The sequence below is a fragment of the Falco naumanni genome, chromosome 4 (genome assembly GCF_017639655.2).
Source record: "Falco naumanni isolate bFalNau1 chromosome 4, bFalNau1.pat, whole genome shotgun sequence".
Lineage (NCBI taxonomy): Eukaryota > Metazoa > Chordata > Aves > Falconiformes > Falconidae > Falco > Falco naumanni.
The window spans coordinates 88,545,773-88,562,652 of record NC_054057.1 but is presented as its reverse complement, the minus strand read 5'-3'; the positions used below and the strand labels follow the sequence as shown (position 1 = coordinate 88,562,652).

The 16,880-nt window shown below is 42.3% G+C and overlaps 1 protein-coding gene across 2 annotated transcripts; it reads right to left on the bottom strand.

Moving 5' to 3' along the window:
• Nucleotides 1–1,293: 1,293 nt before the first annotated feature.
• On the bottom strand, nt 1,294–15,312 carry UBE2I (ubiquitin conjugating enzyme E2 I). Of its 2 annotated transcripts, none has more exons than XM_040593435.1 (7): nt 15,180–15,312; nt 10,370–10,448; nt 10,073–10,156; nt 6,780–6,852; nt 5,018–5,127; nt 4,767–4,846; nt 1,294–1,943 (listed from the first exon to the last, which is right to left on the bottom strand). In XM_040593435.1, the coding sequence occupies exons 2-7, from the start codon at nt 10,433–10,435 to the stop codon at nt 1,880–1,882; spliced, it is 477 nt and encodes a 158-aa protein (XP_040449369.1). In that variant the 5' UTR covers nt 10,436–10,448; nt 15,180–15,312; the 3' UTR covers nt 1,294–1,879. The 2 variants fall into 2 exon arrangements, with proteins under 2 accessions (XP_040449369.1, XP_040449370.1); XM_040593436.1 differs by lacking the exon at nt 15,180–15,312 and adding an exon at nt 14,777–14,887.
• Between the last annotated feature and the right edge of the window lie 1,568 nt (nt 15,313–16,880).

The window sequence follows — 16,880 nt, the reverse complement described above, 5'->3', positions numbered from 1 at the left end:
TAGTGAAAGTGCAGCTGTTAGGAGTTATTTTCTGTACTTTTAAATTGAATGCTCTTTTTGAGTTTCCAGCACCCAACTGGAACTTATTTAAGCCTAAACTTCAGCAACCCTTCAGCAGAACTGGAGATATTCAGGACAAATCTTTGTGTTACCTTCATGTATACCGAGTCCTTTGAGTCACAGCAAGATTTTTACCTCAACCCTCTTCTACTAGAGATATTAAATGCCAGCCCTACTGGAGCTAGAATTGGGAGTCACAGCAGCAGTTTCAGTGGTACAAGTATTCCATTTCCCTTTTAAAAAAAAAACAAAAAACAAACCACCCCAAGTAAATGAATTTGTCAGGGAATCTTTCCTTTAACTCAAGTTTCACTCAATTAGTCACTTTCCCACCCCAAGCACACACACACTTTCCTAAATCAGCTGTTTTAACATGGACTTCAAGAGAAAGGTAAGGAAGAAATCCTACACAAACAATTTTTACAGGTCTAAGAATAATGTGCGTTAGCTATTCTGATTTGGGCAAATGCCTTTATGTTACAAAGCTATTGTAATCAAATGCAGACAAGCAGAACAGATCTGAGAACAGAGCTGTATCACACTTAGAATAACTGAAGTCTCTAGCAGTTGCCATTTTTTAATCACAAAAGCAATGAAGAAGCTACAGCTTGTATGGCACAAAGCTTTTCACACTTCATTTGGTTTGCAGAATGATTTTGACTAAAAAATACAATTAAAAAAAAGCAGTGAAAGTTTAATAGAGGGCATATCAGCTTGACATACATGAAAATAACTTACATAATTTAACAGATTTCCTTTACAGAAGGAAACTGTAATTGCATAGAGCACGTCCTTTCCCTAAAAATCTATATACATTGACATAAGGAAGAAGGCACAGAAGAATTTCTGGTAAGTACGATTGAAAATCCCCAGTTGCTGCAGGTCACCTTGCATTCCTTGGACAGTTTCTATTATTGTTCATACTGATCTAACATTACGTTATTTTATGTTAACACTGTCACAGCAGTATGTTGATCCAGTTATGCACAGTAAGCAGTTGGTCTCTAGCTAGTGAGAAATCTGTAGGCTGTTTAAGGAACAGGTAACAGTTGAATAGCCGCAGTTACCACTGGAGGCCCAAAGAAGGGCCACTGTTGGGGGTAGGGCAGGGAAAAGAAATGGAAGGCAACATCTAAACAAAAAGATAAGTGCAGCATCACAGGACTTGCACTGAATTGTGTTCAAAGCCATTTAAATGGCAGTATTTTAATGAAGATAAATGAAACAAAGCCCTTTATATAAACAGTTTATTTACTCTAAACAGCAACACAGACAGAATGCCATATAAACACAAAGGAAGTGATGCAGAATAAGGATGCTGGCTGACTTTGGATCTCAGAGGCTCTTAAGCAATAACAACCTAGTTTCTGAAAGATAGAAAAACAAACTCAGGGAGGGAAGGGGGTAGAGGGCATGTTTTTTTTTCATACAGCCAGCTAGAGGCTAAATATAGTTCTAACATTTTAAAGCATGCCTGCATCAGATAGCAAAGTAACTAGAGATACTAGTGAATTTATAGAAGTATAAAAGTTTATAATTTTACAGCAGTTGAAATACTGACATCAATATTAAAATAAAAGCAAGTTTTACATAACAATCAAAAATACAAAAGACTGAAGGAAGAGACCCTGTATGAAAAAACGGGGGGCAATTCAGCAAATTTAGAACTGTATACAAGTGGCGAATATGGAAAATGGCACACATACAACCCCCTCCCCTAAGTGGATATTAATTGTACATAGCAACATTAGATTTTGCAAAAGTTTTGTAAACAAGTTCTTGCCATCCCTTCCTTTTTAAGATGCTGCATGACAGATGCTTATGATGGTGCAAACTTCTTGGCTTGTGCTCGAACCCTCTTTTCATATTCCACTCTGTTTTGGCTGTATAGAAGAGAGAGAAAGGGTAATTGCAGCTTGAGAATTCAGAGGTCATATTACAGTTACTGTTCTGTTTCTCTTCAATATGAAACTACATCATTGCTGAAGGCAAAACAAAGGAATTCACCAAACTACTTTAAAGGCCTTTCTGGACCATTAGTCTGGCAACTTCCTTTGGAGGGAAGCACTGTTCTCTTTAACTAGTTACTTCCCAAACCTTATCTGTCATTAAATGATTGTACTATCTGACTTCATACCATATGACATGGTCTGTAAACAGGTTTGCGCTTGCTCTTTCTGAAGGCCAGCTGTACCTTACGTGCAAGCATTCTTACTCCTCTGAACGTAAGCTTTCCACTACCCCTGAGGTCATTAAAAATAAATTCCAGCATCCTAACAGCACAAAGTGGTTGACGAGAGCAGTTCGCTAACAGTTGGTGGACTTTATGTGATTTTAAAGCATCATCTTTACTGCTTTGGGGAGAGAGGAGAAGCACTTTTAAGAAACAGGAAAATGATAATGGTATGGTAGTTTCAGCCTTTATCTCTGCAGACCCTGACACATTGCATTAGGTTTATCTGAACCTTCAGTTGAAAAAAACCCCAAACAACTAGCTCAACATTTTGAAAAAGCACTATAGTTCACTTAAGTCTAGCATACTTGCTATGGATTGATTAAACAAGCAAGTACTACCTTCAGAGAACTAACACCAGTCATTAAGCCACCGACTCAACACATACAAGGACAAATTCTTTGTTCTCTATTCTTGGGCCAACAAGGAATGGTAGTAGCTTAGTAGAACATCCATTTACATTCAACACCATATTTTGTATTAGCTGTCAGAAGTGTCAGTCAAGAGCTAGACAAAAATTTGTTACCATTACTCTTGTGCCAAAGGTAGTTTACAGTGACTAGATTTTGCAGACAGCTTTGCAGTAAACTTAACTTACTTTCAGCTATGAAGGCTTGCTGCAGTGAAAAAAAAAAAAAAAGGCAGCAAATTATATCCTCAGAATTTGACTGTTTGAGGGGAAGAAGTAGGGATGCCAATTCTGATCACAACCAGTTAACAATTACCAGCACACAGACTGAAAATACTAGAGCTTCTTCTCATAAACAAACTTACAAACTGTATTCTGGAATTTTTCTTTTTAAAGTTATATTGCACTGTCACATGAGAACACAACCTAGCTGTTAAGTCTTACATCCTCAAAATCTGCACGAAGAATGCCTGCCATAGTAGACTCTGCATGCCTACAGTAGAGGAGGAAGCAGGTTAGCACATCAGGAGTGCTAAAGTTAGAATGACAGTACCAAAGCAATCCTGAGAATGAGAACAAGTATTCTTATTTTGAATACAAAGTTTAGTCAAGTTAAACTTCAAGAATAAAAGACATCTATGTAAACAATACTGCATCTTCACCAGTATTTTATCAACTATCCCAAATTACAGATGCATACACAATCCTGCTCTGTTGAGGTGCTTCTACCTGTTGCTCATAATGAGTCACACTCTCAGACTACAGAAAATATAGCAACCCATCTGAAATACTACACATCCAAGACATAAGAGAATAAATGGAAGACTATATATGTCTGAAGTAACAAAACCAGCATGTAATAGTTTATTCTCAATAGGTTTGGGTTTTTTTTCTAGAAGCACAATAAAACAGGAACAAGACCAGCAAAGACTGATCCTTGTACATACAAGCATGTGGGATGAAATGGAAAAATAAAACACACTGACTACTTATACAAGTATATTATTCCTGCCCTATATTCCCTCAGTACTTTTTTTAAAAATGGAGGGGGGGGGCCTGCCTCATCATCACTGGCTCCTAAAGGTGCTACCTGCAACTGTGGCCACCTAACTGTCCTCCATATGCACTTAGTCCCATCAAGTCTTCAGCAGATAGTTAAAAAACAACATTGAGTGAAGCCTTTAATTAAATCAAAGACACACTACCCATTCCTATGTTTCCTTTTCTCTAGGATCCTGTAACAGACATTTCTGATACAGCTTGCATGTGAAGTCTCACAAAATGCCATTTTTCAAACATGGTACTATCCTGGAATTGTTCATCTGTCCAGAATAATAATTCCACATTTCCATCTTGTACATTATTTCAGTAGTTGTCAGTGCCAAAAGCATTTGTTTAAAGTGCTCTTCTCCCCTAAAGTTTACTGATCAGCCATCCATTTTTAATGGTGGGAAAATTTTAAGATTAAGCCTATAAGAAAAAGTACTTCCTAGCTCACAAAGGATCATCTTTCCCAACTGATGCAAGCTGCATTCTGCTAAAGCCACAAGACAAGCTTTCTGTACTTTTTAACCTATTCTTTTTGAAGATCTAGTTTTCACAAAGTGCTACATATTTCCTCCAGCAATCACAGCAGCTCTCCATCCTTCAGGCACAAGTGCTTATAGGTACTCACTACTGGACAGAAGTTACTCCTGTACTGATGAATGGGACTTGTCACCTAATTTGGTCTCCTCTATCACTGGGTCTCATGAAATCATTATGTCTCATTACTACTACTCAGCCTTTAGGGAAAAGGATTCTGTGCCGGGCTAGAATCGTGATGAGAATCATGGTCTTAACGAAACAGTCTTCACACACTTTATTGCTGTTGTGATGCTATTAAGAGCTCTACTAGTCTATTCACCATGAAGTTACTGGTTTGGCACAAGCTAGACATCACCACAGGACACAGCCATGAAGGTCAAGAAAATTACCCTGATCATTCCTTCATTTGCATGTTATAAGTAACAGACAGCTGCAACCAATATAACAGCTTTCAAATTGATACACAAAGATACTTGCCAGTAAATTGTGTAAGCCTCTGCTTGAGCTGGGTCTTGAATATTTGGTTCATTTAGAAGTTCTTGTATTCCTAACAAGATCTGTGGACAAGGAGTAGAAGTAACACAGGCATTACTAAAGAGACATTCAATTAAAAAAAAGCCTTCTAAAACCAGCTGTAGAAACACACAGCAAACATTTTTCATTCACATCAGATAAGCAAGCAAAGCAAATAAGAAGGGCTAAGAATACATCCAAGTACAATTAATGACCTGTTTAATTGTGATTGCTGGCCTCCAGTCCTTATCCTCCTCTAAGATGGAGAGACACACTGTGCCTGAAGGATACACGTTTGGATGGAATAATGGTGGTTCAAATTTACCTGATGAAGAAGAGAGAATTACTTGCATGCAGTGCTAAGACTAAGATCAGAGAGTTGGTTTGTATCAGTTAGGACAGAAAAACAAACCCAAAACTGGCCAAAGACAAGCCTCCTGCCCCTGGCCCCTGTCCACCCCCAGCATCCCTGCGGCACTCCTTCCCCCCCGCCACTGCATCTCCCCCCCCCCCCCCCCCCCCCCCCAAAAAAAAAAAAAAAAAAAGCGCCTTGCAAACTGCTGGACCTATCTTGCACTTAAAGCAGTACTCCATCACATCTGTGGTATCAGTCCAGGCAACACAACACTATCGTTGTAACCAGTGATGTTTTGGTTTAGGGATCAGAACTGACAGATTGTAGCAGCTCTATAATAAAGACCTTTTTAAAACATTCCTATCTTTCTAGACTCACATACTGTTACATAAAAGAAAGATACTGCCCTTCACTCATCTCTTCTCTCCTCACTTTAAAACGTTCCATAAAAAGATGACAAAGTTCCTAGCAATTTTTCAGTTATACTTTTCCTTTGTCTATAATCGAGATGCCCTGAACAAGAACCAAGTTTAAGCTGCAAGACTGAATGAAGTAGTAGGCTTGTGCAGCTCTCCTTCTGCTACTCCATCTATATTCTGGCATTTCTTTAATCAGGACTTAGATGCAACAGCCACTATCTTGAGTAATGTAATGAACACCTGTTTAGCAATATGTAAGATATCTACATATTAATGCAGTTTTCTAATCCATCTGGCATCACAAGTAAAGTCTTGCTCATGAGCTGCTGAATGAAGTTCAGTAGAAATTCAGAACCTGCATTGGTAAGAAATCTTAGGTATCACATACACAGCTTACTTTAAGGCACCACAGTTCATTTAACACTTGCAGGATGTGCCTGTTGGTATTTCTCCAGATACTGATGTTAAATATTTTCTAGTTAAAATGTTTCCCCTTGTGTCACAATGTATTTAGGTAGTAATAAAAGGAGTAACCAAGACAACTGTTACAGCTGAAACACTAAAATGAAACAAGAATTCCTATCAAGAGAGCAGTTTGTAATCACTGTCATTGACTTGATACGGTAGCCAATTCAAGAACCAAGAAACTAGGCAAAGCAATAGGTGTTTTCAGATTTCTAAAGTAGGCAAGTTTGAGATGGGATAAGGAAAATTCAAAAACTCAACAAGGAAACTAGGTATCTGAAGATACTTGTTGTACATAGTATCAGAAAAGGAACAGATTGATGTTTTAGAGCAAGTCGATGAAAAAGTTGAAGTTGATGGAACATTATTTTTCCCCCCTAAGTTCTTGGCTTCTGAGTAAGGCCAACTTAACTTAACAAGCAAAGGGATTTGGTTTAACCATGTCTACCTATTAGTTTCCAAAGAGTGCTGATCAAGCAGCAAACACTTCCAGTTGTTCTTCTGTCAGACTCTGAGGAAACCCACACAGCAATCCCCCTCGCCTCCCAGTTTTGTTATACTGAGCACTTCACTCATTTCATCACAACTTTCTAAATGCAAAGTGGTGGGTGGGAAAAGAAAAAAAAAGCAACTTTTCTTAAAAAAAATCTGTTAGGAAACTAATAACCATTAGTAGAACATCATGGACTAGTTTAACACTGACTAAAAACCACGGGCTTATTAGAACATTTTACTTACATTTTGGGGGTGAAGAAGGGTAATCATCCTTGAAAAGCATCCGTAGTTTAAATAAGCCTCCTTCCCATGGTGTCTATAAAAAGTTAGGGTACAGTTTAGATTAAAGAAAAGTCAAAACTTGTGGAAAAAAAGCTTATCAAGGTGACAGTTTCTCAGGCAAAGTACAAGGCATCCTTCTGCTACATAGCAAAAAATAGCTGTTCTACGCTGCAGCATGCTGTCTAGACTGAGACAAGTTATCCTACCTATATAAGGAGCTGAAGGAAAAAACCCTGCTTTTCCACTTCATTACAGCTAGCAAGCATTGCTGAGTCATCGATAGAGTTGGGATCATAGCTGACAAAACCATCTAGTTTTATATGACACACATACAATGAGGAAGGGGCCATTATACCCCGCTGAAAAGAAGTCTGAGAAGACAGAATGTGGATACAACCCTTAAGCACGTGGATGTAAATGGCTCCCATTTTGCCTCACAAGAATGTGTCTAAGCAAGCCACAAATCAACAAAAAATCTGGACACCACTGTAGTACTGCTACAGTTAATGTAAGGTTTACTAATCTAAAACTAACTCTGTCTGTAGTTGGTAGCAAAGAGTCTGACAGATTTCATCTTTTTGTGTAAAAGAAATTCCAAGAAGCTTTTTATCCCCATCAGAAACTGGGAAGAGCACTAACAAGAGCAAGTCCTATGCTGCAGAGCAGACCAAATAGGGCAGCATGACTCAAAAGGGTCATATAAATATGGAAAAATGTCTAGCAAAAGAGAAAAGCCTGTCTCAAATATATACTTCATGGTCATCTTAGTTGGAAATAAGGAAAAAAGCCCACCTTCTGACAAACTGACTTCAGGTAAGAAGTACAGAAATACAGAAAAGCTTATTACGTATGTAAAATTCAGACCACTTCTCTAACTTGCCCTTGCTATGGAAATACTGCAACGGAAGTAAGTGTTGGGTTAATTTTTTAAAACAAACTGGAGTAACAATGGTCTCACATCAGCATAAATGATCAAACCTTATCCTCAGGTATGTTTGAAGACCACCTTAGAAGGAAATCCTCTATTCTTTCCTACCTGAATTGTGTGATTTTTAGCACAAGGGAAAAAACCCCACACTCGAGAAGAGCAAAAGCACTCCACTGTTGCTGGGACTTTCTGTGCAGAGTCTCAAGCTAGAACAGGAGAAAAACCTGCTACAGAATACTAAGATAACTGTGTTTTAAGAAGTGAGTTTGATTACATTTGCTACAGTGTATCTAAACAAAATGTTCCGAACAGCAGTAGTCAGCTGTCAACAACTAGCAATACCTATTCCCCATACCTTCTCAGAAGACACAACTTGTCCATTTTTAGAAAAGAGCCTTTTGAAGAATAAACTCTTCGCATTTTGTTTGCCTTCAGTCATAGGGAAAGACAAATAGCTTTTAATAGTTTCTTCAAGTAAAACGCCAGAACGGTCAACAAAAAGTTTTAACATACTTACTTTACTTACTTTTACTCTATCTTTCTGATAGAGCAACATAGCTACAGATGAAAGACAGCCGACACTCAAAAGGCTTACTATGGTAACAGTATGACAGCAGTACCATCAAGATCATATTGCATTACCAGACAGGTTGCAGATATTCTTCCAGTTGAGTTCTAGGTAGTTAACAAGTGATTTGCTGTCAAAAAGGTGAAAGGAGATATCCAACCCAGGATTAACAACACTTCCATTTTTGATCTGGTTGACAAGAAAGCATTTTGGTGGTTTCAACTAGTCATCTGTCTCAGGGGAAGCAACTGCAGTACAGCATGCCTTCAAACACAGAGGCAATAGAGAGCAACTGGTTGGTCTGGTAGAGATGAGTGAGGCGTGCTGCTGGTTGTTAAAGAGATGGCATTATTACTGATTAAACCCCCTGATTTTTAAAAATATCACTGATCACATGAGCATAACTGATCTTTTCCTGGTGCAACACATTTTCTAGGAGGCAAGAAGTTGGCTTTAAGAGTCTTATTCACTCCATTTTGTGGTTTACAAAACTTTAAAGCAGTAGCATAAAGATTTTGTATAGCATGTATTTAAAGGTGACACCTAAACTTGCTATTATGATGGCTAACCTTGCTTTGGCAGAACACAAGGGGATGAGTTTTTCCTTACACTGACTTTTAGATGCTTCTTTAGAGAACTAACTTGAGCTGTGCGAACAACTACCAAATACTGAGCTAAGTTAGAAATGTAACAGCAATGCCATGTTCAGTGTTAAACTTAGTAGTACAGAATCTGCAGGTTTTGCCTATACATGCTGTCTTCTCAGAATCTAGGAAACAAGATCTGAAGGGGACTTAAGCAAGAGGCAGTAATACAGGCAAAGCAACAAAAGTCTCATATCCAATGCAAAAACACTAAAAATCCGAAGAATGAAAATGATGGAGTAATTAATACTATTATCTCAGAAGAAACAACTGCATCCAATGAATTGAAGAATAATGTCTACATACTAACATCTTGAAAAATAGAAAGAAGATCCTGCTCAGAATGAGATGTTGTAATGGCAGTGTACAAAATCAAAGAACCTTCATCCATTAATGATTTTCTCCACTTGAAAGTTTGCATTTGTCCTATCCCCTAGATCAAGTTGATAAAACCCCCAATTTTGGTCTCTACAGACTTTTTCCTTTCCCTCTTTATTTTAAGGAAAGGGACACAGAAGCACATGTGAAATCAGATAAAAAGAAACAACATTGGGGAGTTCTATTTTTCTTTCCCCAATACAAAAAGAGAGAATTCCATAAAATGGAAGGTGATGACATTCCACGTTGATAATGCAGAATTATTTTCCATGGAATCAAAAAAGTTAAAAACAGGGCTACAGCACTTCTCTAGGACTGAAGGGCCTCACTGTTCTGTGGACAAAAAAAGGTACTGGCAGTAAACCAGAAGAGGAAACATTCTGGTAGTATTAATTTTCAAGCTTTAAGGCTTACACCAGCATTTAGTAAGAACTGAAGTCAAACCCTGGCATGAAGCATAAGACAATCTCAAGTCTGCTCAATGCAGGACTCTTACACACTCCTCTGAAAACTTTTATTCTTAAGGTGGTCAGTGCCAACAGCTGAACAGGCTCATTGTGTATTTTGTCCCGTATCATTCTTAGGCTACTCCACCTGGATTCTAAAGTAGCAGCAGGACCCAAGCATTTCTATTAAACTATGTGTAAGTTATACTCCAAATTGTCAGTGCACCACATAAGCAGGATTATGTTACTTTTCACCATAAGTGAGATGTCAGGACAACAGTAAGTCTTACCCCTTTCTTTCCTGGAATAGCACACTCCCAGTTCATTAGATTCATTGTGCCATCTGGATTTTTTGTAGGTACTGCTACAAATCCCTGAATTAAGGCAAAAAGCCAAAGGGTGAGCATTTCAGTAGGTGTACTTAGAATACTTCATGACATACATTCAAACTTTACATAGTTATTTCCTTTTGCGCTACATAGTTTTACGCAGCTTTTTTATTTAAAAAGAATCACATCAGGGTAAAAAAATCATCATTAGAACACCATAGTAACTGCAGTCAGAAGTTTGACAACTCTCATACTTACAAATGGATGATCTTTTCTCCAGGCTTTTCTCTCCTGTGCAAGTCTGCTAAGAGCTATGCCAGACATATTCAGAGTCCCTCTAAAACAAAAATAATTGCTTTCAGTATAATCTTTTACTTGTAGTGTAAACAACACATTATATCATCTATTTATAAGCCCTACTCAGGAAATATCCTGGCCTCTGATTTTCACTACTACAGCCAAGACACAGGCTTTTGCGCACCTTGTAGAAGTTAAGATCAGGAATAATACTAAATTTTCTCACATCAACATCATATTTGTTACTGGACTTGACCTACTAAATAGTATCCCCACCTTGTGTTTTATATTTGAACCACATCTCAGAAACTTTGACAGTAGCTTGACAACAGAAACACTAGCAGTATTGGGAAAAGTGCTTCCTACTTGTGTGACTGATGAACACATACCTATCTCCTTACTACACCACAAAAGGTATGGCTTTCTTCTGTAGGCAAACACCTCTACTGCTCCTGTTTCTGCCGAACAGCAATAAGGAATATAATTTTTAGACTGTAAATTCCCATTGAAAGCCAGTATTCTACACAAGAGCAACACAGGCACAGAATTTAACAAAATCTTCTCAGTTTTGCAGTGATGCCACTACGCAACTTCTTGACAGCAGCAGAAACAGACAGCTATAGAAAACTGAGCTGAGGAAAAGCCACTCATTCCACGAGGCAGGTTTCCAGTTCCAGTATAAACCGAATGATCTTCCGGCACCTTCACTGCCTTAGTACCACCCAAGCATGGTGACTGAGGCTGCAGAAGAAACACTCAGAGCACAGGTCACTATTGCATATGATGTATGAACAGCTCCAGACATGATGGTTGCAACAGAGGGATGTTTTCAAATTCAAGGAAGGGTTCTCCATTCACCTAGGAGAGCAGTCAGAGCAAGAGTGTATTTTTCCTTGTCAAACTGTACCTAAACTCAGAGTTTCATGACCCAAAAAACCCTCCAATTAAGGTTTTAATCCTTCTCCCTACTGCACTTCTACACATTTTAAATAAGAGCTGATAACCTGGCAGTTGATTAAGTCATACCAATTTGTTCTCAACTCCACACCTAGCTAACAAGCCCTTACAACAGCCAGGAGAGTAGAATTCTTCCACTAAACAAGCTCACAGAACTAATGAAAGGAGTGTTACCACTCTATTAAAACAAACGTTTAAACACTGGTTAAGAATTAATGCAAAATTAATGTTCTGTTAGTGCATAGATTACTTGTAAGAGTATTGCAGTCTACTACTATAACCATATGAATTGTAGCTCAGAAAGATATTTGAAAGTCTCACATGTTCATGCTATGCCCTTTAGCATGATGCTAATGCTGTAAAGACTTACCAGGCACTGACCTATTCCATGTAAGATATGTAGATCTGTTCATCTCATGTTCATCTGCTATACTGTTTAAAGATTAAAAGACAGCACGCTTCCAATTTAAGTATTTACACATCGTCAAAAGTGGCTAGCAGTGCAAACACCTTAAAGTCTTTAAAAGCAGATTAAGAGTTCTATGTAGTTCCTAGGAAAATTGGTATTTCAAATTCCTCCTTCTAGCTTTCCCCCTGCCCCCCAAAGTCAGTTTTGCATGGACACCCATAATCCGCAATTTCAACTTCAAACTAGCAATTAAATTCACATCAGAAAAATGTTTTTGAAAAAGGGACCATTCATGCTCAGTAAACACGCACACAAAGAAATCCTACATTCAGCCTAATATTCCCCTAGTATTCCCAACACAGGTATCTGTATCTTGGTTATGTCAGAAGATTTGCAGGACTTGGTCAACACAAACTGTACATACCACTTCAGATTTTAGTCTGTTCATATGCAGAAGATGCAGAGCCACTGAAAAGATACCACCTGAACAAGAAAAACCTCTCCCTTAACTACATTATACAAAGAGTAATTTTAAGTATTTTGTGAGCCCATGCCCATGCAACAGCTTTAAATGAACTACTGAATATACGGCTTTTGGTTGTGCTGTTGGTACCTGGTGGTCCACTGTAATAATAATAGCCTTCCAAAATAAGCTGAGAAAATTATTTGTGCTTATTAACCATTCAAATATACTTCAATAGTTTACTAACTAAACTACCTCTTCTGCCAAGAAACATTGCAGGATGCTTCCAGATACATGAATTGTATTTCCTGTGGCTAACAGCCAATTAATTACATGTACCTCAAGAGAAATGCCAGCTTCTCAGAGGGCATATAAACAACATGCATCCTACAAAACATCGCCAACCAAGTAACTTTTCAACAGAAAAAAACCTGCAGGTTTTCAGGCCCTGTATCCCACCTGCTTTTGCAACTAGTTATACACTATACTGTGCCCTAGTAAATTAAAGGTTTTCTTATGTTCTATAAATACTTTTTCAAATCTCGAGACATTTGACTTGGTTAAGCACTGATAAGACTACATCCAAAACGTCACTGTACACAAGAGAGCACAGGCTTCACATGTATAGTCTCCACAGGCCTGACAACAGCAGACAGGCATCTAAAACCTCACCACAAACTACTACCAACTACAGATTAGAGACAAATAAGACTGGAAGCCCACTTAAAAAATGAAGTTCCCATTAGGTAAGCATCTGCCCAAAGGCAAATCAACCTATCAACAAACTGCTGATACATACTCTATAGCAGCTCTTTGGTAAAATAATTTAACTTCAGTTCTGCTGGAGCCTGTGAGAGGATAAATGGAGACCAATCATCCCTGTATATATTTTGGTCTCAGAAATTATGGAGTAGCAGGAGGAAGTGAAATACTAAGTGGGTATTAAACCTGAAGGTATGATATTCTCACTGCTACTTTTATCTTCAATAATTTATGTGCATGGTTTGTTTGCTTGGCTTCCCCCCCCTCCCCAAATAGTTGTTTGCCCAAATATCTGTATGTTAAAGTTTAGCTCTTGCATTTGTGAGGGGTTTCAAAAGCTTGCAAGACAACTATTAACCTGAAATTGTTAATTTTTTTAAAAAAGACACTCCCAAACACCCAAAACCACACAAACGAAAAAACCCCAAACACCCCAGTTCTGAAGAATTTTGATTTTATTTTTTCTAGTCCCACATCCAATTTCTTTTCTTCGCCTGAGAAATTTACTGCTAATGAACAGAATGAGAAGACTCAACATATTCACACATGACATCATTGAAAAGAACACAAAATTCTGCACCAGGGAAAGTTTTATCAACCCTACCTTGCAGGGGCTACACAAGCTTAAGAAACCGGTCTTCCTATTTTGTTTGGGTTTAGTCCCCCCAAACACACACTGGCATTAAGAGGTAGTAATGCTCCTTCTACTGCTATCAGCTCATTAGAAAATTAACAGAAACTTCCAAGTTTACTCAGTAGCTGCTGCCTCTGCTGCTGTTACTACCACCTATTTTGGAAAAAAAGGACAAAGCAAAACTGACACACCCATCACAAATGCAGACTGTGTTGCATTACAGATCACTTTACCCATCTGCAACCTCTGAGTGGTGGGAGGAGGGAACCTGTAAAAGCCAGCCTTGCAAAGAAGTGTTCTGCTGCCACAGGAACAGCAGTCACATCCACAATTCTGACTCCTGACAAGACTCCAAACACATCAACATGCTACTTCAGTCTCAAGAACTGTCAGCAGTTCTTAAATTCCTAACAGTAAAAAAATAATAATCGTTTATTGCTAGCCTCACATTTTCACTTTGCAGGTTAAATGCTGAGAGAAGAAACTATCAGCTGGAGCAGCCTGCCCCAGAACTAGACAAACTTTACTTTTCAGAATGGGCGGAGAAGGCCAAGGGCTGAGGTCTAGTCACGGCACGCCAGCTCCCGGCTGGAGCAGAAAGCCTCCTCCTGCCTGCGACATGCGAGAGGCTGCAGAGGCGGCGCGGCCCGAACGGCGGCCGGAGCCGCGGGGGAGAACAACAAAAGGAGCCGCGCGGCGACGGGCCCCGATGCCCGAGCGGCCCCGTCACCGGGCCCGGGCGGCCCTGCCCCGCCGAGACCGCTGCGCGCGGGGCTGGCGGCCGCGGCCTTCAACAGGACACCCAGGCGCCCGCCCGCCGGCTCCCGGGCGAGTCCCTGGCGGGGCGGGCACTGCTCCGCGCAGGCCCGGCGGTGCCCGGGTCCCCGCGGCGAGCTCGGCCCACGGCAACCGAGGCCTTTAGGGGGCGGGCTGCGGAGCCACCTCGGGCAGGCAACGACGCGCCGGCGGGCCCAGCCGCGAGGCCGCGACCACTATATGCCCGCCCGCCCCGCGGCCGCCCGTCCCCTCACGCCGCAGACGGCGAGCGCCAGGCCAGGCCCCCCCGCGCCGGCAGGGCCTGGGGCCGCCTACGCGCCGCACTAGGCCCCGCCGTCCCAGGGCCCGCGCCCGGCCAGGCCTCACCGTGATCGGCCGCAGCACCCGCGCGTGTCCCGGATTGAAGCGGCGGCGAGTGACCCGGATGTTCCCGGCTCGGCTCCCCCCCTTTGTCTCTGTTTCGGAGTTTCCCTCCCCCTCCCCTTCCCTCCCCCCCCCCCCTCCCCATCCACCCCCCACTTCCCGCTCCCTCCCTTTCCCCTGGGCGCGGAGCGCGGCGCCGCCGCGTGTCCCTCATCCCGACCCGTCCGTACCGCCGCGCCGCGCGCCCTGAGCCCCCGCGAGCCGCCCGCCGCGCTGCGCGCTCCCTCGCGCCACAGGACCCGCGGCGCCCGGCCAGCGCCTGCGCACAGGACGCAGGGAAGGCGGCGCGGTGGGTCGGACCCAGCGCCCCCACGGACCGCCGCCGAGAAGCCGAGCGAGGTCTCACCCCGGGCGCTGAGAGCGTCACCCGCGGCCCCACAGGCCTGGTCCCTCGCAGGGCGCTGGCGCGGGTCTAGCAGGAGGCGCCTGCCCCAGGACGCTCTGGAGCCTGCCCAGATCCCGCCCACTGTGGCCGGCCGGGCCTCTGATTGGAGGGTGGGGACTCGGCCCCTGGCGGGGCTTCGGGGGTGATTGGCAGGCGCGAGAGCCTGTCAAAGGGGGCGGGGCGGGGCGCGCCGCGGCGGCGGGGCAGCGGCGGGCAGGGAGCGGCGTTCAGGGGGTGGCGGGAAAGGGACGGCGGGCAGGGCAGGGCAGGGGGCGGCGGGCAGGGGGCGCGGGGCAGGGGGGCGGCAGCAGCCGAGCGGCAGCAGCCGAGGCGCGGGCCAGCTCCCCAGCTGCGCCCCTGGGCCGTACCGGCAGTTTCATCCGCCCGGTGAGGGGCAGCGCCGCGGCCTCCGCGGGTGGCGTGTCCCCGTTGTTTGCTCGGGTTGCGGGGGGCGGGCAGCTGGTGTCCGACAACGCACCTTCAGCGGCAGGGTACAGACCGCGTTCTGTTCTCGCCTCTGACTTTTTTTTTTTTTTTTCCTAATTTTAAAGACATTTTAGGCCTGGATCCTCCACTCAGCCCTGCCTCGCACTGGTTGCGTTTGTGTTTCTTGAACTGCGTTCTATCCAGCATTAAAGTTCAACATTGTTTCCCTTCTTAGGAACTCTAGAATTGACTATTTTAATAAATAACCGCCGCAATCCCAATCGGCCTTAACCCAGCTCGGTGCCCAAATCCAGGGCTGTGCAGCCCAGGCCCCCGGCGCCCCCCCAGCGGCTCCAGGCGCTGCGGCACCGTTCTGTTTATGCTTTGTTCTACTTGGCTTTTAAAATTCCCACCTAAACTTTTGTTTTTCTTTTCGTATCACTTCACCACGGAGCTTTCAACAGTCTCTGAGAAAGTGAAAGGCTGTTGCAAACGGTAAAGCAACTATCAACGATTCATGGACCATAACGGAGGGAACAAGGGGTCATCAGCTTAAACTGCAGCAAGAAAAAAAGGAGCAGAGGTATTAAAAATATCCTTCTACTGCAAAAGATACTACAACACTAGAGGAGTGCCTACTGGGGAGAGCATAGGTATGGAGTCTTCATCACTTGGGGCTTTACAGAGGAGACAACACATCTTTTTATTGCAGCTGCTCTGAATTCAGCCAAGGGGATGTGCCGAGTGGTCTTAGAGCTCTTTTAAGGTTGCGTTGGCTCCGCACCCACCACCCCACACCCCCCCCCGAACAATTCATATTCTTGTTTAAATTTATTTTGGTTTTGATACCTACAGAAAGGAGTCAAATTCGCTTTAGTAAAATCCAAATGCAATTAAAATGCCAAAATCACTTTAGTAAAATGACCCCATTTTGCTGAAGTTGCTGCATAAGTAAGGAAAGATTAGAATGTACCTTGCATTTAAAACTGATTAAACTGTTAAGATTAAGTTCACCTCATATGTAACTGTACAGCCTCTAAGATTTTAGAACTCACAGGTCTTAGCTTCTCATACTTAATTTTTACTAGCAGTTTGGAAAAGAGGAGCAGTCCAGTGCTCTTCTCAATATTAATACTGAATTACAAACTTTTCTATACTTTTAGAGGGCACAGCTGTCAAACTGCCCAAGTAATTTCAGCAACTTGCACTTGGTACTTATTTACTTCCCTCTGCCAT

Excerpts from the sequence above, each read along its gene's own strand:
- UBE2I (XM_040593435.1), bottom strand. The coding sequence starts at position 10,435 with ATGTCTGGCATAGCTCTTAGCAGACTTGCACAGGAGAGAAAAGCCTGG. Across the intron at positions 6,853-10,072 it reads CTATTCCAGGAAAGAAAGGG|ACACCATGGGAAGGAGGCTT; the intron begins GTAAGACTTACT and ends AACTTTTTATAG. Across the intron at positions 5,128-6,779 it reads CCCTTCTTCACCCCCAAAAT|GTAAATTTGAACCACCATTA; the intron begins GTAAGTAAAATG and ends CTTCTTCATCAG.